This window comes from Copadichromis virginalis, linkage group LG3 (genome assembly GCF_057382275.1).
Source record: "Copadichromis virginalis isolate Kocher_CV1m ecotype Utaka linkage group LG3, C_Virginalis_male_GT1.1, whole genome shotgun sequence".
NCBI lineage: Eukaryota > Metazoa > Chordata > Actinopteri > Cichliformes > Cichlidae > Copadichromis > Copadichromis virginalis.
The window spans coordinates 10261970-10285817 of record NC_140620.1 but is presented as its reverse complement, the minus strand read 5'-3'; the positions used below and the strand labels follow the sequence as shown (position 1 = coordinate 10285817).

Genomic DNA, 23848 nt, shown 5'->3' with positions numbered 1-23848 from the left:
CGGTCAGTATGTTAACAGAGTTTACACTGATTAAAAAACATCTCTTGGTTTGTGGTTAGGCTGTGAATGTGTTGTTGCTGCATCGTTGGCTCAGGGGGAAAGTTGTGTGTGTGTTATGCAGACTAGCAGAGACTGCAGCTGTCAGCAGCCACACACACTTTCTATTCTTCAAATCAAATCACAGTGAAACATGTTCACTGACAGCTCAGCTTCAGCATCGTCTTCATGCTGTGACTGCAGCCGTTCAACTCTGTTTGTCTTTAACCCAAATCATCACAACATGCAAATATAATCATCAAAATGATGTGACTGGAAGGATGCAGCAGTCTGTGCTCCACCTTTCTCCTCCACACCTGCAGGTGGAGAACATGGATGCATGAATCTCTACAGAGTTCTTTGAATATTATCCGTCTCATCAGTTTTCAGTGAACAAAACTCCTCACAGAGCCAAAATAAGCAGTTTGTATCCAACATAACTCAGCTGGACTCTGATGCTCCGTATAACAGCCACACATGAGTCTGGATTCACTCAAAGCATTGAACAAACTTTATTGGAAATGAAGCTTTTGGACATTTGTTCTCTGATATTTGCTCTTCAGCTCGAGTCTCCATCAGTGGGAACATTTCCTGATTCAACTTTTCTTCTGTTCAAATCAAACTCCATGAGAATCAAAGTGTGAATCAGAGTCCTGATGATCAGATTCTATAGAAACATGGAGACTGTAGAGGATTTACACTCAATATGCTCATTTGTTCCCTTCAAGAAAAATCAATCATTCATCCAATAAAATCAGTCATTGATCAGTTTGATTGACAGGACAGATGATCAGAGGTGCAGAGTTTTTACCTCCATCATTGAAACAGGGACTGAAGTATGGGTGGAGTTTGTGAGTGAAGGAGCAGCCAGTAAAGGAGTAGATCAGAGCTGCAGCACCTACATCATAAAAGGAGACCAGACCCTCCTCATAATCCACAAACACCCCCACCTTCTCAGGACCAGGATGAAGACAGAGGGGGACTGAATACTTAGCACCAGCTTTGTACTCATTTCCATTTCTCAGCCACACAGTCCAGAGACCATCCTGAGGACTCAGTGTGATGTCTCCCTTCCTGTTGATCGACTCTGTGGCCACTCCTAAAGTCCATTTAGTCTTTCCTTTAACCTGAACCTCAAAGTAAAATCTGCCTGAAGAGAAACTCTGCTCTCCTAAAACACAAGGACACTGAGAAAATCTCTCTGGGTTGTCTGGAAGTTTCTTCCTCACATCACTATGATAAACTTGTTTTCCATCATCAGACAGGATGAGTTCAGGATGAGCTGTATCAGGATCCAGAGTCACATCCACCTCATGCTGCTGCACCCTCTGCAGCTCAGCCTCAAACAGCTTCTTCTTCATGGGTTTCCAGACTGTCTCCTCCAGCTGAGCCACAGCTCTCCCCACAGTCCCCTCATATGATGGTGGATGAACTCTGACCTCTGTCCAGTCCTTGCTGGGTGGAGCAGCTTTCAGGGAGGAGAAGCTTTGGAGGAGGTGGAGGTGGTCTTCAGAGCGTGAGAGCTGCTCCACCTCAGAGCTTCTCTCCATCAGCTCAGAGATTTCCTGTTCCAGATCTTTGATGAGACCTTCAGCCTGTTTCTCTGTAGCTTCCTGTTTGTCTTCGATCTCCTTCATGAGCTCCTTCAGGCGTCTCTCAACAGACTCCATCAGAGCCGTGAGGACCTGAACACCTTCTGCTTTCTGTCTGTCTGCAGCATCTTTACTCATCTTCACCGACTCTGTGATCTCCTGAATCTTCAGTCGTCTCTTCTGGATCATCTGCTGAATCTCAGCCTCTGTCTTCTCCAGCTCTGCCTTCTTTCCTTCATATTCTTCTCTCAGAGGAACAAACTCGTGGTTCTTGTGGTCTAAAACAGGGCAGAGCATGCAGACACATGTCTGGTCGGTCTTACAGAACAGCTGCAGAAGGTTATCGTGCTTCGTGCACATCCTGCCTTCCAGGTTCTCCACAGCATCAACCAGCTGATGTCTTTTCAGACGCTTCAGTGTCAGATGAGGCTCCAGGTGAGTGTGACAGTAGGAGGTCTGACACACCAGGCAGGACTTCAGGGCCTTCAGTCTGGTTCCAGTGCAGACGTCACAGGGAACTTCTCCTGGTTTGGCAGCTTGTTGCTCTGAGCTGCTGCTGCTGGCTTTCTGCTGAGCTTCACGTCTGAACTGAGCAACCATCTCAGAGAACAAAGTGTTGATCTTCAGCTGAGGTCGAGTGTAGAAAGTCTCTTTACACATGGGACACTGACAGATGACATTCATGTCCCAGTGCTGACTGATGCAGGTTTTGCAGAAGTTGTGTCCACATGGTGTAGAGACTGGATCAGTGAACACATCCAGACAGATGGAGCACAGAAACTGATCTTCAGATCGCAGATTGCTGGCAGCAGACATGTCTGCACTCTGAGGGAGAAAGAAGAGAAACATTTGATTCAAAATTCACTTTAAATTTCATTTTACAAAGAGAGAAACAAGCGTCAGTAGTCTGAGGAGCTTGGAGAGAAAAGCGTCTGGACTTCTTTAAGTTTCTACTCATCACAGAAGCTTCTTCACCTCATCCTCAACACGGACCAAGGAATGAATACTGCACTTTTGGAAGAACTCCCTCCCCTGCAGCCTCTTATCGTCAAAGGGACGGAGGTGGAGAGGACAAACAGCCACAGATTCCTGGGACTGCAGGTTACATCAGACCTGAGCTGGACTCTCAACACTACAGCAACTGTGAAAAAAGCCCAGCAAAGGCTTTATTTCATTCGGCTGCTCAGGAAAGCTGGCATGAACCACCACCCTCTCACCCAGGCCTGCAGAGGACTGATAGACAGCATCCTCACCGCAGGCATCACTGTCTGGTATGGAAACACTACACAGACAGAGAGGAAGGCTCTGCAGAGTCAGAAAGTCTGCAGAGAGGATTATGGGAACAACACTTGCATCCATGGACCTGCACATACAAAGCTGCACATACAATCTCAGACACAACAGAGCGGACAGCAGCATCACACACAGAACACGATTCTTCAACAGCTTCTTCCCCACAACTGTCAGACTGACGGCAAACAAAAACACACTGAACACTTAAAATAACACAGCACTACTTAACCTCACTTTGAATGTATCATCGGTTCACTGACCATCGGGCAATACACTCACAACAGACTTGTGAAACAGATCTGTGGAACAAATGTGCAATACTGTGAGTGCGATAAGAGGTAGAGAACTACACACTCTCTGTACATTTTCTTCTTTGTCTTTGTATGTAGAAAATAGTACGACTACCCTACTCCGGACTTCATTTCTATCCTTCTGCTTTTTCTGTCTTTATATTGTTAAAGTGTGATTTGACTTGGAAAGCTCTGCACAAGTATTCCACTGTGCATGGACTGTTGGTCCTGTGTGCAAATGTCAAAATAAAAATCTTGAACCTTCAGTTGTCAGAGTAACTGGTGGAGACCCAGCAACACACTCAGACACAAACTGGTTCATCTGAAACACAAACTGAACAACGTCGTGTCTGCTGTACAGTGCAGCGTCCAGATGAACAGGATCAACAGGATGAACATCTTTTTAACAGTCGTTACAAAGATGTGAAGTTGTTTGGCTGACACAGACAAACAGTATCCCACATTCTTGATTTTTAGCTCACAAACACGTCTTATAAGGACTTATTGATCCTGAAATGTTGGAGGTTTTAGCTCTTTAAACAGTAAAGTTACAGGAGGATACAGATAATTATCAGGAAAATGTCCTCGGTTTGTTAAAATGATCCCGTCCGATAACACACGAGAACAATAAATGTATAATTTTCTGTTGTAACCCACAAACTGAACGGTCACACTCATCTTTCATGTTGTCACTAAAACATCACTCCTTCCACGTCTAGTTGGTCGTGATGGAGGCGGAGTGCGTTGGGTCCGCTTTCCCTGCCCAGCCGATGTTCCTGACGCAGGGAAACAGATCCTGTTGGGGATCCCTACCTCGGCACAACACCTGCCATGGTCTTTGCACACTCACCACAGTAAATGCATCATGTTGTCAGCTTTACAGTATCATAGTCAGAGAAACTGGTCAGGCCGCTCTCTTCCAAATGTCTACACTTCACCCTTTTACTGTCAGTGGGCTCAGAGTCCATCTAATGTGGCTCATTATCTGATGCCGTCTGCAGACCAGTGTTAGACACTGAGAGGTTGATGGCTCCGTGTCAGAGCACCGGCCTTAACGAAAAAGTTATCAATCGTTCTTTTCATCTTTTCTCATTACCCACAGCTACATCCACTCCTATCACGCTGCTCACCTCTGCTGCGACGATTCAAACAGCCGGAAAGTAAATAATTTGGAGACGGTGCGTTTGTGTCACAGTGAAGAGTGAAAACAGAGACTTTCTAAAACGATGATGCATGTTAGTCATGTGATGCAGGCATGTGACCAATTAAACAAAGATAGTGGAGAGCATTATACAGCAGCAGTTTTGACAGTCCTATTAAAGATGAATATCAGTCTGCACATGCTCCACAGAGCTTTTCTTCAAATTCTTTATTTCTCTCTCGCTTTTGCAACTTTGTACTTTTGTGTTACTCGCAGCAACAACTCCACCTCATTGTTAGTCCATTTTAAAACTCGGTGCTTTTCCTCCACCTCTGCTGCGACGTTTCAAACAGCTGGAAAGTGAATAAGCGGCAGACAGAAATGAGACCGGTCGAATCGTCTTGCGTTTCACGCATGCGCAGGACTGGAACGTAAGCGTTTTCAGCCGTCTTAATGTGGACGCACAACTCTGTGAAAACGACTGAAAACACTAGCGTGGACGCGGAGCGCTGTTTTCAAATCTATCCGGGCGAGTGTGGACGTAGCCTAAGTGGCACCATGGAGAAATGAGGTGGCGCTCTAGACCCTGATGAAGTGAACAGAGTGAAGATTTGTGTAGAAGCAGGAAGTGTGATCAGCTGCACTCACCACTGTTGCTGAGAGAAACCTGATGGACTCCAGTGAATCTTCTTTTAGAGACAAACAGGACTCGACTGCAGCTCTGCTGCTGCTCTCTCACACTTTCACTTCTGCAAAATGACGTTGAGCTTCTTGTTTTTCAGCTGTTGCTCCGCCTCTTCCTGCCTCTCCCTTTACAGGAATCAGCCGGTCTGTACTCAGTGACTGTGTGCAGCGGGTGGGAGGAGTGAGGAGTGGTGTGTGGGTTCACACAGTAATGACGGCCTCAGGTGATCAGGAGAAACTCACCTGGATTTCCTTTTTCCACAGCAGACTGAGAGCTTCAGGTGGACCCTGAAGGAGGTCTCAGACACAGGTGGTAAAAGTACACACAGTCTGTACTGAAGTAGAAGTACTACTGTTAAAAATACTCCAAGTACTAATTCAACTTCTTTACTCAAGTAAAAGTAAAAAGTACTGGCTGTGAAATGAGAGTAAAAAGAGCTGATTGAAGAACATTTCTAACACGTGTTTATACAAAGCTAACTGAACCATGTGCTGCATCAACGTGATAATAAAATAATATTATTCACTTTGTTTCTGTCTAAATTTGAATTCTAATAAATATTTTAGCTTGAAATAAGTGAAAAAATCTGCCAATGGAACAAGTTAAAACTCTCTATTTTTTCTCTGGTTTCAAGATTCACTGTCTTAAAAAAAAGTTCATATCCGGTGGCGGACGCCCTCAGACATCGGTGCGTTGGTGGTTCTTTGTGTCTGGGGATGGGCGTCCAGGTACACACCGGCTCACTCCTTGGTGGGTGCTTATCGGGGCCTGGAGCCTGGGGCTCGCTCGGGCCACTTCGGAGGTGGGGTGCCCCCGGCCTCTCGGCCTGGGACTCGGTCACTCAGGCACAGCTGGCTGCCGGCGGAGCTCACGGGCGCGTCACTGCAACCCCCCCCTGGCTTCTGCTCCGCGGCTGCTGAGTGAGCCCTCATCTGGGACTCTCCTCAGCTCTTTCTGGGACAGTGGCGCGGCTGCCCCTCTGTTGGTCTTCCTTGGTCTCTTGTGTTCTGGGGGCCTCTGGATGTCTGGAGTTTTGATCTCCTCCATACCTGCTTCATGCCCTGGAGGACGGGGCTGTGGCCCCCCCACACCCTCTAGCAGATCATTACATGAAGGAACCTTTTAAAAACAAGCGCGTCCATGCTCACAGGTGTACACACGGGTGCTCACACACACAAACTACACCCTTTTTGGCTCCTACCTTAAGGTCAAGGTCAAGGTCAAATTTATTTATATAGCACATTTCAAACAGCCGATGCTGCACAAAGTGCTTAACAATATAAAAATGGTATTGAAAAGCAACAATGTAATACAATAATAACAATAAAAAACAATAGGACAGTAAAAGAATTAAAACAATAACTAAACTAATTCAAATAAGACCAAAATGCTTGGGTCATAGTGTGTTAAAAGCCAGGGCATAGAAATGTGTCTTTAGTAAAGATTTAAATTGCTCAAGTGTTTGTGCAGATCCAATATTTAAGGGGAGACTATTCCAAAGTCTGGGACCTTCCACAGAGAAGGATCTATCAGCACGGGATTTGAGGTTAGTCCGTGAGATGGACAGCATTAGTTTTGAGCTAGACCTCGTGGTTTTTCCTGGAGCATAGGCAGAGAGGAGCTCAGACAGGTAAGGAGGGGCTCGGGCGTTAAGTGACTTAAAAACAAAAAGTAAAAGTTTAAATTGGATCCTGTAGGAGACAGGAAGCCAGTGTAAAGAAGCTAAAAGTGGGGTTATATGCTCTCTCCGTTTGGTACCAGTTAGCAGGTGAGCAGCTGCATTTTGAACCATCTGAAGATGATGGATGGTGGCCTGATCTAGACCATAATACAATGAATTGCAGTAGTCCAATCTGCAAGTAAGAAAAAGGTGAATAACACGCTCAAAGACGTTAGCCGGAAGGTATTTCTTTACCTTGGCTAGCTGTCTTAACTAAAAAAAACAGGACTGAACTACTGCACTCACCTGCTTATTCAATTTAAAAGAACCATCAATATAGACACCGAGGTTTTTTACATGTGTTTTACAATACGAGGAAAGTAGCCCAGAGTGCTGTCGATATGATTAAAGTTGCCAAAAATGACAACCTCAGTTTTATTTTCATTTAGCTTTAAAAAAATTAATGACAACCACTGTTTGACATCATCAAGGCAGCGTAATAAGAGCTGGGGATGGTCTGACCCTGCTTTTAAAGGTAGATAAATCTGCAAATCATCAGCAAAACAATGAAATGAAATGCTGTACCGCGAGAAGATGGAGCCCAATGGCAACAAATAGAGTACGAACAGGGCAGGACCCAAAATAGAGCCTTGAGGTACACCGTATTTAAGAGGGGCTATTTTGGAGTTGTGGGGGCCCATACTGACATAAAAAAAACCTTTCTCACAGATAGGACCGAAACTACTGTAAGGCAGATCCTTTTAGGCCAGCATGAAATTCTAGCCGTGATAACAGGATGTCATGGTCGACCGTGTCAAAAGCTGCTGACAAGTCCAACAATAAAAGGGCAGCAGGGCTGCCAGAGTCCAGAGTTAAAAGAATAGCGTTAAAAATCCTTAAAAGTGCCGCCTCAGTGCTATGTAGTGGAGGCCGGAGACAGCCCTGATGCCAAAAGATCCCAAGAAGCAAGTGGTCTCACCCGAATACCTTGGTACTTCATATAAGTTGCTGTTAGGCATAGCAACAAAGAGGAATAAGGATTAAGTATTCCAACCTGGCTGGAGCCTACAAAGCCACACCCCTCCCCCACATTGGACAATCGGACCATCTCTCCCTGTTCCTCACACCTAGGTATTCACCACTCATCCAACGTGTGAAACCTGCTGTGAGGACAATTAAAGTGTGGCCAGAGGGGACAGACGCAGTGCTCCAGGACAGATTTAAAAACACAGACTGGAATATGTTCACCCACACAGACCTGGACCAGTACGCCTCATCTGTACTGGATTACATCTCCGAAACCACAGACAGTGTCACCACCCAGAAACGGATCACCATGTACCCCAACCAGAAGCCTTGGATGAACCGGGATGTTCGTCTCCTCCTGAAGGCCCGCAACACCGCCTTTAGGTCAGGAGATGCACACGCCTACAGCACAGCCAGGGCTAATCTAAAGAAGGGCATCAAAAAAGCCAAACACCATTACAAAAAGAAGGTAGAAGAACACTTCTCCAACTCCAACCCCCGACGCATGTGGCAAGGACTCCAGACCATTACAGACTACAGGACCACCAAACCCTCCCCCGCATCCTCTGATGTCTCCTTCCTCAACGAGCTCAACAACTTTTATGCTCGTTTTGAGCGAGGGAACCCCACAACCACAACCAAAGCAGACGTGACGCCAGACCACCAACCTCTGACTCTCTCCCCCACCGATGTAGGAGCGGTGCTGAGCAGGATCAATGTCCACAAGGCTGCAGGTCCCGATGGCATCCCCGGGCGTGTTCTCAGAGCGTGTTCTGAGGAGCTTGCAGGAGTGCTCACAGACATATTCAACCTGTCCTTGGGCCACGCTGTGGTACCGGCCTGCTTCAAATCCACCTCCATCGTCCCGATACCCAAAAACTCCAACCCATCTTGCCTCAATGACTACCGCCCAGTAGCACTCACCCCCATCATCACTAAGTGCTTAGAGCAGCTGGTCCTAGCACACTTCAAATCCTGTCTCCCCCCCACCCTGGACCCCCACCAATTCGCATACCGCCAGAACAGGAGCACAGAGGATGCAGTCTCCATCGCACTGCACTCTGTCCTCTCACACCTGGACAACAACAACACCTACGCCAGAATGCTGTTTATAGACTTCAGTTCAGCATTCAATACAATCCACCCCTCACAACTCATCAGGAAACTGACAGACCTGGGCATCAGTTCCCTCATCTGCAAATGGTTACTGGACTTCCTGACCAACCGCCCCCAACATGTCCGGCTGGATAACCGCTGCTCATCTACCATCACAATGAACACCGGTGTACCACAAGGCTGTGTGATGAGCCCTTTCCTCTACTCCCTCTTCACCCACGACTGCAGACCTGCTGATGGTTCCAACACCATCATTAAGTTTGCAGATGACACCACGGTGATTGGCCTCATCAGTGACAACGATGAGGCCGCCTACAGGGAGGAGGTGGATCGTCTGGCTGAGTGGTGCGACACAAACAACCTGCTGCTTAACACCGAGAAGACCAAGGAGCTCATCGTGGACTACAGGAGGAATGCTGACCCACATCCACCCATCCACATTAAGGGGACGGCTGTGGAGCGTGTGAGCAGCTTCAAGTTCCTGGGAGTCCACATCTCCGAGGATCTCACCTGGACGACCAACTGCTCCAAGCTGGTCAAGAAGGCTCACCAGCGCCTCTTCTTCTTGAGGACTCTGAGGAAGAACCACCTGTCCTCAGACATCCTGGTGAACTTCTATCGTTGCACCATCGAGAGCATCCTGACCAACTGTATAACAGTCTGGTACGGGAACTGCTCTGCCTCGGACCGGAAGGCGTTGCAGAGGGTCGTGAAAACTGCCCAGCGCATCGCCGGAGCACCACTTCCTGCCATAAAAGACATCTACAGGAAGCGGTGTCTGAAAAGGGCTGGGAAAATCATCAGAGACCCCAGTCACCCATCACATGGACTCTTCACCCTCCTGCCCTCTGGGAGGCGCTACAGGAGCCTCCGGACTAAGACCACCAGGTACCGGAACAGCTTCTTCCCCACAGCTGTCAGACTCCTGAACTCTGCCTCCTGACATCTGACCCACGTTAACTCATGGACTGAACATACACACACACACACAATGGACAACTGTACCCTCAAACACAATAATAACATGGAGTGAACCACCACTCACAACCACTAGCACTTTATATAGCCTCTGTAGAAACTATCTACACCCTCACTTATCTTAACTGCACTACTGTATAGCTCTGTGTAAACAATCATTCTGTACATACGATAATTTTTAACCCTACAACTGTTTACAACTTGCATAGTTCCCATTTCTGTATAGCTGTATATCTCAGATTCCTGTAAAGTTATTTATTTCATATTCTGTATAGTTTTTCATATTTATATCCTGTTCATATCCTGTACATAGCTTGTACTCACTACAGCCTGTACATACTTATAGTTATAGAATATTCACAACATACTTCATACCGTGTACATTATAACATAATAGACCCATTTCTGTAATATACTTACATATCTATATTATTGCTAATATATATTGTAATATATCTATATCACTAAGCACTTCTGGATGGATGCAAACTGCATTTCGTTGCCCTGTACCTGTGCATGTGCAATGACAATAAAGTTGAATTCTATTCTATTCTATTCTAATATGTGAGTGGGGCACACAAAGGAAAACTACACTGACCAACATATGCACCACCTGCATTTACTACAAGAAAGCCTATGACTCTGTGCCTCACACAGGGATCCTGGAAGTGCGCAAGATCAACTGGACTGCAAGGACCTTCATGAGTCACCATCAAGTGCATTATTTACCAAGGAGTTGCTCTGTCCTCAAAGCTGTTTCTTGAAGACGTTTCATCCGAGAAGCTTCTTCAGTTCTAGGGTCGAAACGTGGAAAATCCCAGATTTAAGCCCTGTGGGAGTGTCCCCCCAAGAGGGACAATGGCGTGAAAACGGGTGTAGGTCACAATCAGCCAAGGTTTTTGGGTGAGTTCATTGTGAAACCTAACGCCACCCTATCATGTGATTTCCTGAGGTCAGATGGCCCAGGGTGTGAGTGGGCGTTAAGGCGTCTGGGAGGGATCTCAAAACTGGATTATAGATGGCAGAGAGTTGGTGTCGTAAACCACCGCCTCTGTTCAAAGATGGTCGCTCACAGTGGACATAGATGGCTTGTGAACTTTGGCATCCTCAAAAGAGTGACCTTTGTCCTTTAGATGCAGATGGACTGCTGAGTCTTGTCCTGTGGAGGTGGCTCTTCTATGCTGTGCCATACGTTTATGAAGTGGCTGTTGGGATTCCTTAATCTTAGATAAGTAAAAGCCATATCTGAACCATGGCTGAATGAAGGCACCTGTGAAGCCAGAAGAAAGTGTAGAGAGCTGAACGTAAACGGAAGAAGGATGAACTTCAGGTGTCAGCAAATATTACAGTATTACTGGAATTCACATCCTGAAATGACTGCAAATTACAGACCTATTTCCAAATTGAGTTTTATCTCAAAAATTCTTGAAAAGGTAGTTTACAAGCCATGAATATCCATTTTTAGAAGAATGTTGTATTTCGGAAGTTTTTCAATCTGGTTTTAAAGCTTTGCATAGTACAGAATCTGCCCTTTTAAGAGTTTTTAATAATTTTTTTAGGAACTGCATCACATGACTGTGTTATGATCGTGCTTTTAGATTTAACAGCTGCCTTTGATACAGTGGATCATAAGATTTTAATTTGCAGTTTAGAGCAGGTGGTGGGTGTTAGGAGTACTGCACTGCAGTGGTTCAGATCCTAATTGGCAGACCAAACTTTCTCTGTGAAACTTGGTGAGCTTGTATCCTCTGCTGCTTCTTTTCAATGTGGGGTTCCACAGGGTTCAGTTTTAGGCCCGCTTCTTTTCTCCTTATATCTGATACCACCCGAGTATATTTTCAAGAAACATGGGATTTCTTTCTACTGTTTTGCCGATGACTCCCAGATTTGTTTCCCACTTAAAAGATAAATGGTTTCTCAGTAGACCCTCTGCTCAGATGTCTTGATGAAATAAGGGCCTGGGTGGCTTTGAACTTTTTACATTTTAATGAGCAGAAAACAGAAGTGATGGTTTTTGGTGGCACTTCTGAGACCACTACTATGGATCTTGGTTTGCTGGCACAGTATGTTAAACCAATCACCACTAACCTGGGAGTTTAAATGGAGGCAGATGATGAAGTTGAAAGCCAGGTCAGAGCTGTTGTAAAATCTGTCTTTTTTTCATTTGAGACAACTGGCAAAAATAAAGCCCATCTTATCAGAGCAGCTTTTTGAGACAGTGATCCATGTCTTTGTTACATCTAAGATAAGAGATGAGATAAGATGTACCTTTATTAGTCCCACATGTGGGAATTTTCTAGACTCCATTATTGTAACGCACTTTATAGTGGGGTTAGTGATGCATCTGTTAGGCGTCTGCAGGTTATGAAGCGCATCTTTTAACTGGAACAAAAAGGTCTGAGCACATTACCCCCATTTTAATTTCACTCACTGGCTTCCTGTCACAAACTGGTAGTAGGAACTCAAGAGCAGAGTCTCCAAAAACAGTTTATTTACAGCACCAGTGCACGATATATACAGTGAAGGGAAAATCCAAACTCCAGGGAATCACAGGGAAGCGCTCTCACACTCGCTCACGTCTTCTTGCCCAAACTCACACACGCTCACACGACAGGGAGGTCCGGGGAGGAAAGTCTGTAGCAGAGGAAAGGGAAGTCACTCACAAATCACGAATCACAGGTATACTCAAGCACAGGTTCACAGGAGCTGGGAGAATCACTAACGTCTGTAGTACAATCATCCAGCGATGAGAGGATCTGTGTTCCAGCCTGAAATAGTGCTCCAGGTGATGACAGCTGATTGTTGTCAGGTGTGTGGGCCAAGGGCGGGAGCCCACAGTGAGCTCCGCCCAGGCAGAGAGAGAGAAAACCAAACACCACATGCAGTCTTGTGGGGCCGGCCGGGCAGGCACGGAGACCATGACACTACCTGTACATTTTAGGGTCCTTCTTAAAGTTCTCTATTTGTTTTTAAATCTCTTATAGCCTGCCCCCACCTCTCTGAGATGCAACAGCCATATACACCTTCCCACTCCCTTAGTAAGCATTAATTTGCTTTGGCTGTAGCAGCTCCAAAGTTGTGGAACGATCTGCCCTTGCACATTAGGCAGGCTTCTTCTCTTTCTGAGTTTTAAACTCTTCTTAAAACACATTTTTTTGCTGGCGTGTTCAGCATTTTGTGAACCCTGGTTTTATTTTAAAGGGCTTTATAAATAAAGATGGTATCATGCAGTATGGTAAAGTTAAATTAACACCTATAATTCACAGTTAAATAACAGTGGCCATTATGAAGTGTTACCCACTCAGTTCCTTTCTGTTACTGAATGAACTCCTACTTGTCACCATCAGCCTTTGCTGTGTTTGATTTGAGTATCACTCCCTCTGGTGGGCTGTACAGGTATTACATGTGAATGGAAGTAGATTTTTTGTTGTTGTTTTTGCTGTTTTCTTCAGTTTTGTAACTAGAATTTAAATCTATCCTATAATATTTATGATTAAAAGTTACATTTAAAGAGAAGTGAAAATAAAGATCAATCCCAGCTGTGCTTAGATGCACTTAGATGGTGGGAAAATAGTTAAAAGAGAGTGGGAATCAACAGATCCAAAACTGGAAACATTTAATTTTAGTGTTTCATGTTGAAAAAGTGTCATGATTAAAGTTATGCATAACAGATTAAAATCACAGAGTTGAAGCAGGAAGTTTTTAAATGTGCAAATAGGTTATTTAGGTTTTTACTCTAATGAATGCTTCTTTCATTCAAACAGTTTCTTCTTTACTGGCTGAGGCTTTTGTGAACACTCCTCCTCCTCCTGCTTTTAAAGAAGTGTTTCCTCTTCCTGAATGAAAGCAATCCACAGGTGTGCTGTGTGACATGGAGAGCAGCCAGAAAACACCTTTGGCTTCTTGGCAGGATTATTTAATCTCTTAGTCGGTTCAGGTTGAAGATTAACTTTGTAGATGTCTACTCTATGTATAGCAACATGAAGATTTTGGATTTGTTTGTGATCCTCCTGTACGGTAAGAAAAGTTTCTTTTAAACTTATGACACACACACATATTTACACAAGCACACACACACTGGTTTTGCTTACAGAAACAGTCAGACAGGTTTGTGCATGTTGATCTGGAAGATAAGTTCTCAAATGCCGCAGGTTATTCTCGCATAGTTAAAGCCAAAAGAGAGAATTGTTTTTTGTTTTAGGACCAAGTGTATGTTTGCACCAGACTTTTACCATAAGAAGTATGTAAATGAGAAAAAACTGAACTGTAGTCCTCTCATTTCTTTTAAAACAATGACGGGACTCAAACACAAACACACTGAAACTGAAGTCCAGCTGTAATCCAGGCCTGAGTTCTGAACAGTAAGACAGTCAGTGGGTAAAATATCACAGGCAAGGGGGAGAGATGACAGACAAAATATAAAAACAGCAAAGGTAAACACACACACGGCATTATTATTGTCAGAGATTTATAGTTAACAAACAGTCAGGTGAATAAACAACACTGAGACACTTGTTACTGATAACGTGCGGCACGGGTGAAACTCAGGGAGTAATCACACCGAACTGCAGCATTCGTTTATTTTATAGGTTACATCGTCAATATGCAAATATAATCACATTTCCTGTTACGCAGGTCCTGATGCTGTCTGTGTGTAAGCTGTGTGTGTGTGTGGTGTAAGTGTGCTACAAGTCAATTTCTAAGAATAGTATAATGCAATTCAACTTCTGCGGATGTGTATTTCTGAGCTGAGCTGAACTCTTGTCACTCTTGTCACAGGGTCAGCTTCCTGTTTCTACAGAAAGCTGTCTAGTGAAATATGTGAACATAAGTATAACATAACATGTGAAGCATAATCAAATAAAACATTAAAAACTCCCTGACATTCCCTCCTGTTGTTACCGTATTTCACCACTTCAATCATACTTTATTATCAGCCAACAATCACTTGCTTATAACACTTTCAATTGTAGCATCATTCAGTATGTGTGAGTGTGTGTGTTCCTATACTAAATCCTCTTCGTCCGGTTCATCTTCTAGTGGCAGTCCAACATAGGTGATTACTGTGGCCTGTACCATTTTGTCAATCATTGATCTGATACAGGGTAGAATGCAAGTTGAGAACATGCAAAGCAATAAAAGAAGAACTCCTATCAAGACAAGTCCTTTAATCACGAGGGTCTTCCAGCTGCCGCTCAGCAGCCAGGTCAGCCAGTCCTCTGTGTTCGTGACATAGTCTTGTTGCTCTGCATTACTCAGTTGTCGTAACTTGTCTAGGGCGGTGGTCATGGTCAAAGAGTGCACGTTGTCCGGGATATAGGTGCAGCAAGTGGTGTTGAATAAGACACAGAGGCCCTCTCTCTCAGCCAGAGTCATGTCCAGGGCGACTCTGTGTTGCATGACCACTATTCTGATCGCGTCGATCTCCTCATTCTGAGCCTTGTTTATCCTTGTTGAGCTGTTCAGGAAAAGTCCAAATCGGTAGTCAAGTGTCTCTATCCTGAGCTTGTTCTTCCCAGTTCCGACCCATGGGAACAGTGAGTGCAGGACCTTCTGTCCGGTGGTCCACAACTTGAACTCCGCTGGCACATCACTGCCCCATATTGGGTCATGGGGTTGCACGTCATCAGTGCTCCTCTTGCGTCTTGGTTGGTTCCGATGGAACATTCTGAATGTGTGGTCTGACACTAAAATTGGGGCGCAGAGTCCGGTGCTGTTGGGTGGGATGGTGAAGTATGTCTTTGAGCCACATGCCCATGCTGTACCCTGCACCCAATACGTGCCATTCAGGAAGCTTGTCTGTGCCTTTCTGTCCTGCGGCATTCGGAAAGTCTGGGAGCAGTTTTGATTCATTCCCAGCTTTCTGTTGCCGTATGCGAAGGTGAAACACATTGGATGTTGTATTCCTGGTTCCCTCCTGACGTTGAAAGATTTTCCCTTGTCATTGGTTGCATTTAAGTGTACCCAGTATCGTCCATCACAGCTGTAGTTCCAGTCTGAGATCTCTGGTGTACAGAACACTACCTCATTAGTTGTATAGTTGATCTGTGTTCCATTACACCGTGGCAAGTCGGGTTTTGAGACTTGTGTCTTTAACTGAACCTTGAAGAAGAAGATGTCTTCGGGGGAACATGTTCCGTTGATGGCTTTGTGGAATATACATAGGGCTTCGGAAAGGCTGGGTGATTTTCCATATAGGGTGGCTTGTATTGCTGTTGTTGGGAGGTGAGAACAGACATAGCAGCCAGTGTGGTTGTCTTCTGTATGTACTCGGTTGTAGACGTACCGGTACCAGGCATTGTTCAGCCAGGGGTGGTTGTGCTCTTTGTCCATATCCTTTAGGTGTGAGTTGTCATATGACCATTTCTTCTGCAGGTGGTGCTGTGGGTCTTCATCTTTCCAGGTGAATATCAGTAGGCTCACTAGGAGCACAATGCCAGCCACTATGAGGACAATTTTCTTCATGATGACCAGGCACACCTAGACTTCTGGTGAGTAGACTACCAGCGAAGTGGAGAGGCGGGATATACCCAATCAGCCCTTCCTCCACCGGTAGATCACCTGGAAGCTAGGGGAACTGGCGTCTAAACGTCTGGACTGTCACTCACTTTTTTGCAGTGGCTGTGGTGGATCCAAGATGGTCTTTCTGCAATTTTGCAGGCAGTCGGTGTGGTAAGTAAGACCTGATATGGGCCTTCCCACCTTGGTGAATACCAATTCTTTCTCTGGAGTACTTTGATCAGGATCCAATCACCTGGTTTTAACCTGCAAGAAACTGGAGAGGTATTACTCGGCAGTTTATTGTTTAGCACAATCTCTTTGTTCTCAAATAATTTAGTCATCCACTCTGCTAGGGTGGTTTCTCTTATAGACTTATTAATAGGCTCAGTAGTGAGAGGAAGCGGAAATTGCCTCCCGTGAACGATTTCAAAGGGTGTGAGCTTTTGTGACCCCTGGGTTAGTCTCATCCACATCTTAACCAGATCCAAACACTCAGGCCACGGCCTTCCTGTCTCTTCCATGCATTTTCTTAATCTCTGTTTTATTGTGCCGTTAGTTCTTTCCACTAATCCTGCACTTTGTGGATGATAGACAGGAGAAACGTCTTGGAAATAGTCTTTGAGCATGTAGAATCCACATCTGTCACTGGTGGGCAGATAAACTGAATCCGTTGATACAGCCATCCTTGGATGTGCATCTGAGGCAAATGATCAGACGGAGCAGGTGGTGGTCAACCTTCCGAGCAAACCACACCTCATCCAAAGTTTGGGCATGGAGGTGGTCACCATGTACAAGCTGCTGGGTGTTCACCTTAACAATAACAATAACCTGGACTGAAGTCTGCAGGACATTACTGAGGATGTCTGCAATCTTTTATCCAGAGCTCTGCTGTGGAGGCGGCAGCAGAGAGAGGGGCAGGTAACGGCTAAATAGGCTGGTGAAGAGGGCCAGCTCTGTCCTGGACAGTCCCCTAGACCCCATAAAGGAGGTGGGTGGGCTATTATGCACAACATCTCTCATCCCTGCATCAGACTGTGGACGGAGACTGTGGATGGAGACTGTGGACGGAGACTGTGGACGGAGCGCTATCACAGGTCCTTCATCCCGACAGAAGCCAGGCTGTAACATTATAAACAGGATAAACACTGTTTAGAAATATGTGTGTATAACTATCACTGCCTGCACTTTATGTGCACATAAAACATCTTGTGTTATTTTTCTGCACATAGCAACCATTTGCACAGAATCATTTTATTATTTATTTTTTCTATTTTTATGTGGGATCAATAAGGTCTTTGTCCATGTCTGTGTCCTCAGTTTCCCAGTGTGCCTCAGGTGTGGAGGTAGTAGAGGGGGCGGAGTTTGTTCTCCTGCCCTGTGAGTTTCCTACTTTTGAAGAAAAAGAATCCACAGCTGTGTGGAGTCGCTATGACCTCAATCCCTCCACAGTGCACCTGCGTCGACGAGAAGGCGATGACCTCCAGAACCAAAATGACCAGTTCAGCGGCCGAACATCGATGAATCCTGACGCTCTGGAAACCGGAGACCTCAGTCTCACTCTGAAAAAGCTTCAGCTGTCTGACAGCGGCAGCTACACCTGCACCGTCCGTAAGTTTGGAGTAGAACTGGGTCAGTCAAGAGTGGAACTGCAGGTTCAGCGGGTCAAAGGTGGAGGTCAGTGCAAAGAGATTCAAAATCACATGTAGTGTCACAGAGTGTTAATCATTTTATGTTAACATCATGTAATGTTCATGTTTTCATTGTGTTATAAGTTCCCATCAGTGTCCCAGTGGCTCTGGGTGTCCTGGCTGTAGTTGCAGCTGTCATCGTGGGTGTTGGAGTTCACTTCAGAGGCTATTTTAAGGAAGGTATGTTGTGTGTGTGACGTGTTTGCATTGTGAATAATCTGAATCATCCCTAAACCTCAGATTTATTTTACTTGACTTGACTTGCAGTGTTTTTTCTTCTTCTTAATCTATTAGTTATGTTAATAGGTTGTTTTAATTGTCTCCTTTCTTTCAATAAAACACAAACCAGTGCATCCCCATGTTTCATGTTCTTAAGGAATCCTCCAGCGCATTTTGCAAAACAGGCTCCCCTCACACACTTTACATGTCAAACATGGGGGCTTTGACAGACTGCGCACACAAATCATTATTTGTTGTTCTTACTTCACAGTCTCACAGGTGGATGTGGATTCGGGGGTGGAGTCTGTTCAGCTGCCCTTTATAACCACAGTTTACCGACATGAAGATGTAACTGTAGAGTGGACTGACAGCTCCAACAGGATAGTGCACGTCTTTAAAAACGGTTCTGACCACCTTGAAAAACAGCACTGGTTTTACAGAAATCGAACAATGATGAGGAAAAACCTGCAGATAGCTGTGGACCTCAGCCTGACTCTGAAATACCCGACAAACAGAGACGCACTCACCTACACCTGCACCGTCTACAGGGGGGGAAACATCCTAAAGAAGAAACAAGTGAAGCTCTACGTCAGAGGTGAGTGCTGTAGACAGAAGATGAAGATGGTGAGTCATGAATTGAAGAGCTTGGTGACCACACTGATAATCTGTCCCTGAGGTGAACAGGACTTGATGAGTGAGCTACAGTAAGATCTATTAAGTTAGGTTTTTCAACCATTACTTTTTTATCAGCTCAAACTAAAGATGTGACACTAGTCCGAGAAATTGAGGAGTTTAAGAGAAATTTATAAAATAATTTAGAATGAAAATATTATAATGATAATGTTTTTGAGTCAATGTCAGCCTGAAAGCACCAGGATTTTGAGGATCAGATGTTTTCTTAAGGAAACTCACACGAGCTTCTTCTATTTCTTCTATTCCACACTAAAACAACCTCATTAAAATGCTGCACGCTTTGTCTGGGCCTGCATAGCTCAGAATAATAGCTTATTTAACAAAAGTTCATATTAATCTGCATGTAGAGAGAAAATTCAAAGGAAATATTAAGTAGGCAAGCTCACATAACAGTCTATGAACGTTTCCAGTTTAGGGTGTAGGAAGTGAAGATAAAGACAGATGGCACCGATGATAAATTTCTTCCCATAATTGATTTAGGACACCAAAGATAACACTGTGTCTGCACAGTGGAGCAACAGGACAAATCCCAGGCTGCAGCCAGTCAAACATGTTTTCAGTGCAGATGTTTCACTTCATCCAAACAAAATGTTCTGATGATGCTGTGTTCAGCTCATTGTGGTATTTTTTCTCCTCTCAGTCCCCCAGGTGGAGGTGGAGCAGGGGGTCGAGTCTGTACAGCTGCCCTGCAAAACCAAACTTCACCTGCCTGAAGATGCTAAAGTGGAGTGGACCTGCATTTACATCCGGACCACAAAGGTCCACGTGAATGAGAACGGCTCTGACCAGCCTGAAGAACAAGACCACTTTTACAGAGACCGAACGAAGATGAATGAAGACCTGCTGAAAACTGGAGACCTCAGTCTGACCCTGAGATACCCCACAGACAGAGACAACGAAGTCTACACCTGCACCGCCTACAGCAGCGAGGGAAACATCCTGCTGAAGAGAGAAGTGAGGCTTCGAGTCAAAGGTCAGAAATGAATTTAAGTCAGTTATTTATACAGCACCAAATCACAACAACAACTGCGTCAAGGCACTTTATATTATAAGGTAGTTCCTTCAATAATACAGAGAAAACAGAGAAAAACCCAACAATCATATGAGCCCACTGTGGGTAAGTGCTTTGGTGATAGTGGGAGGAAAAACTCAGTTTTAACATGAAGAAACCTCCGTCAGAACCAGGACTGGGGCGGCCATTTCTGACCCATTCCAACAAAACGATGGCTGATAAACAGACATGCTGTGGTAGAGAGGCAGAGGTTATTAATGACTAATTATTACATTCAGAGAGGTGTATTAACACATCATCGCAACCACAATCAACACAATCATCATCTCGGCTCCTCTGACGACCTGTTTGCTGTTGCATGCTGTTGAAAGGCAGTGGGGAGAGGGGACACTCGGGCAGTGCATTTATCATGTATAATGTGTTTCCTGGATACACTGCTGCTTTTACAGCATTCAGAGATCGATGGCTCCGTGTCAGAGCTGGCTATGAACTTCAGACGGCTCAGACTTTAACTTAACAGAAAAGTTATCAGTAGTTCTTTTCATCTTTCCTTATTACCCACACCTACATCCACTCTGTCAGGCCTAGGCTGCTCACTAGGGCTGGGTATCATCGCTGATTTCTATAATCCCTTTGATTCCGATTCACGAAGTCCCGATTTGATTCAATTTAGCCTCAGACAGTCAGAAATATTATAATTTTGATCATTTATCAGCACTGATACATGTGAGACTTCATCATAATTGTGAGCATCACAGCAGATGTCTTTGTGTGAAAGTAACTGAGGATAAAACACAGAAAAACATGAAGGAGATTTTCCTGGTCTGGCGTTTTATAGCAGATAACCTTAAAAATATTCTGCAGTAGATCAAAAACTGTAGAAAACCATGAATCGACATATGAACATTACCTGATGCTGCTGAAGTTGTCATGGGCCGTGGTGCGCGGGCACGAAAGGATCCAGGCGCAGACTCCGCGCTAACAGAAAAAACACTTTATTGTACCAACGAAAGGCGACCTGGGGAAACTAGGGAGCAAAGCAAGAAACTAAAAACCCGGGGAAACAATGACACGAGGAAGCCGGGATCGGGATGGTGGGAGGCTGCAACAGAAAGGGGAGATGATTACTAGGGAGCCGGGAAGCGGGGAAAACACATCTGGACTGAGTTAGAGTAGGGGCTTACGATAGAACGGGACCGTGGGAGCTCGGGAGGGAAGTGTGGCAGTCCGTGGGGCAGGAAGTCCGTGGGAATGGCGAATGGGCCAGGTGAGCACCGCGAGATCCAGTTGAGCCGGAGGACAGGCAGGTAGCAGACGCCGAGTAGAAACCTGGACAGAAGTAGGCAGGTAAAACACAGTTCCAATCCAGAAGAGAATGCACGCTTTTCGTGGAAGTCTGGTTACCACTGTGGTGGTGACTAACGGACTGGCGTGGAGCATCTGTCAGCGCCGGGTTAAGTAGATCTCCGTGTAGTCACCGTGATGGAGAGCAGGTGTGCTGGTGATGGCCCAGCCCGGGGGTGTGGCTACCCAAGCATCACGCATTCCACAGACACAGGACCATGGACCATGACAGAAGTGAAGCAGAGCAAAGTTACAGAGGTTCTTTTTAAAAGTGGAATTAATGATGACATTTATCAAATGTGAGTTGTAGTTTGGATCTTGTCTGTGAAGCTTCTCAGTGATCCAGGTCATCGTAGTCTAAGGAGCTTGGAAAGAAAAGCGTCTGGACTTCTTTAAGTTGCTTGAAGATGTTTCACCTCTCATCCGAGAAGCTTCTTCAGTTCTAGGACCTAATTGGTCACACTCTAGGGACTCCCCGGCAGACTACACCTATTGCAGCATAACTAAGGGAGGATTTTTATGTAATCTTTCTTTTTTGGATTTTTTGTTAATAAATGGTAAATGGCCTGTATTTATATAGCGCTTTACTCAGTCCATAAGGACCCCAAAGCGCTTTACATTACACTCAGTCATCCACCCATTCACACACACAGTCACACACTGGTGATGGCAGCTACAGTGTAGCCACAGCCACCCTGGGGCGCACCGACAGAGGCGAGGTGATAATTTGTCTCCCTTTATTAAAATTAAACTACCATAAAAAATTAGAGACTCATTCTTTCTTTGTGAGCAGTCCCACTCAAATCCTACTAAAGTGGACTGAAGGCAACAATTCAAAAGAAATGAAGAACAACCAATAAAATACATTAATCCTGAATTAAATGAGTGTAGTATATTTCATCTTTAGGAAATCAACACAAGCAAAGACAAATATCATAGTTTGAGCTTAAAATTGAATATTAAAGTTCTCTTTGGAATCATTGAATAAAACTGCTGCTGTGTCATGTTGTGTTTGTTGTCCTCTCAGTCTGTCAGGTGGAGGTGGAGGAGGGGGCGGAGTCTGTCCAGCTGCCCTTCACAACCACAGAAAACCTGCCTGGAGATGCTGAAGTGGAGTGGTGGCGCTATGAACCTGAACCACCGAAGACTGTTCACAAATATCACGCCGGCTCTGACCAGCCTGATGCACGAGACCAGTTTTACAGAGAGCGAAACGAAATGACAGACGACTCACTGAAAACTGGAGACCTCAGTCTGACCCTGAAACTCCCCACAGACAGAGACTGCAGAAAGTACATCTGCAGAGTTGAGGGGAAAGGGATCAAGAGAAAGAAAACAGTTCTGCTGTGTGGTGTGGAGACCGAACGAAGATGAATGAAGACCTGCTGAAAACTGGAGACCTCAGTCTGACCCTGAAACAGCCCACAGAGAGAGACAGTGGAGAATACATCTGTAATGTCTGCAGCAAAGAAAGAAGCATTTCAAGAGAGACCACGGTGCTATTAAAGGTCAAAGGTCAGTATGAAAATATAAGTTTGTCTCTTGTTGTCTGTCCCTGTCTGACTGTCTTGTCTCTGCAGGGAGAGTTCAGGTCCAGGATCAAACAGGGGACATCAGGAACAGAAGCAGCTCCATTGATCCGACTCCTCTGATGGCTGATCAATCAGTTTGATCTGTGCTTAGTTTAGGATCAGCTTTTAGTTCAAGTTAAAATTAAAGTCCCTTTCTCATGACTACACTTTAAGAAAGGGACTGGAGCACACCAGCCTGCGTGGCAGAGTTCCAAGACTGTTGGGGAAAAAAACCCTGGACTGATGAGTGTGTGTCATTACACACTGCATTTCAGAAAAGGAACCTCATACCAACAGTAAAATATGGTGGTGATAGTCTGATAGTCTGAGGCTGTTTTGCTGCCTCGGGACCTGCAAGACTTGCCTCCCTAAATGGAACCATGAATTCGGCCCTCTTAAAGAAACAATTCTTTAGGAGACTATCTGCCATCCGTTCTCAACTGACCTGAAGCGCACTTGGTTTCTGCAGCCGGATAATTATGCAAAACACCCAAATAAGTCAAAGTTCTTACCTGAATCTGATTTATATGCTGTGACATGACCTTAAAAAGGTGGTTCATGCTTGAAAACCCAGCAATGTGGCTAAATTACAACAATTCTGCAACAGTGAGTGGGCTGAAAATCCTCCACAGTGCTGTTAAAGATTTATTGCAGGTTGTTACAAATGCTTGGTTGCAGTTATTTATTAAATTCAGGGGGCAATAGCTTTTTCTGACATGTTCATCTAGGTTTGGGTTTTTCCCCTTAATAATAAACACATTTATTTAGAAACTGCATTTTGTGTTTACTTCTGTTCTTTGTATAATATTGTAATTCAATTAATGTTTTATCACTCACCTTTGAAAGTTCAGGTCAGGGGTTAACGTGTGATAATGAGAAATAACAGAGAAAAACAAAAGGAAGAAAAGGAAGGTGCAATGAGACATAGGAAATCATGATTCATGGCAAATGAAATTTATCAATAATTGAAAGCCATCCTGACAGTTATTACAAATTAATATTA

General features: G+C 44.8%; 2 protein-coding genes and 1 pseudogene across 3 annotated transcripts; 1 reads left to right on the top strand and 2 right to left on the bottom strand.

Moving 5' to 3' along the window:
- Positions 1–524: 524 nt before the first annotated feature.
- LOC146712700 (E3 ubiquitin-protein ligase TRIM21-like) lies at positions 525–2462 on the bottom strand. Its single transcript, XM_085452137.1, has one exon. The coding sequence runs from the start codon at positions 2442–2444 to the stop codon at positions 795–797; it is 1650 nt and encodes a 549-aa protein (XP_085308263.1). The 5' UTR covers positions 2445–2462; the 3' UTR covers positions 525–794.
- Positions 2463–13667: 11205 nt separating this feature from the next.
- On the top strand, positions 13668–23621 carry LOC146712698 (uncharacterized; annotated as a pseudogene). Its single transcript, XR_014919042.1, has 7 exons — positions 13668–13834; positions 17636–17992; positions 18091–18186; positions 18497–18820; positions 19559–19891; positions 22302–22789; positions 22855–23621. The product of XR_014919042.1 is annotated as an uncharacterized LOC146712698 (transcript).
- Positions 14822–16282, bottom strand: LOC146712699 (uncharacterized). Its single transcript, XM_085452596.1, has one exon. The coding sequence runs from the start codon at positions 16280–16282 to the stop codon at positions 14822–14824; it is 1461 nt and encodes a 486-aa protein (XP_085308722.1).
- Positions 23622–23848: the final 227 nt, after the last annotated feature.

Excerpts from the sequence above, each read along its gene's own strand:
- LOC146712700 (XM_085452137.1), bottom strand. The coding sequence starts at position 2,444 with ATGTCTGCTGCCAGCAATCTGCGATCTGAAGATCAGTTTCTGTGCTCC.
- LOC146712699 (XM_085452596.1), bottom strand. The coding sequence starts at position 16,282 with ATGAAGAAAATTGTCCTCATAGTGGCTGGCATTGTGCTCCTAGTGAGC.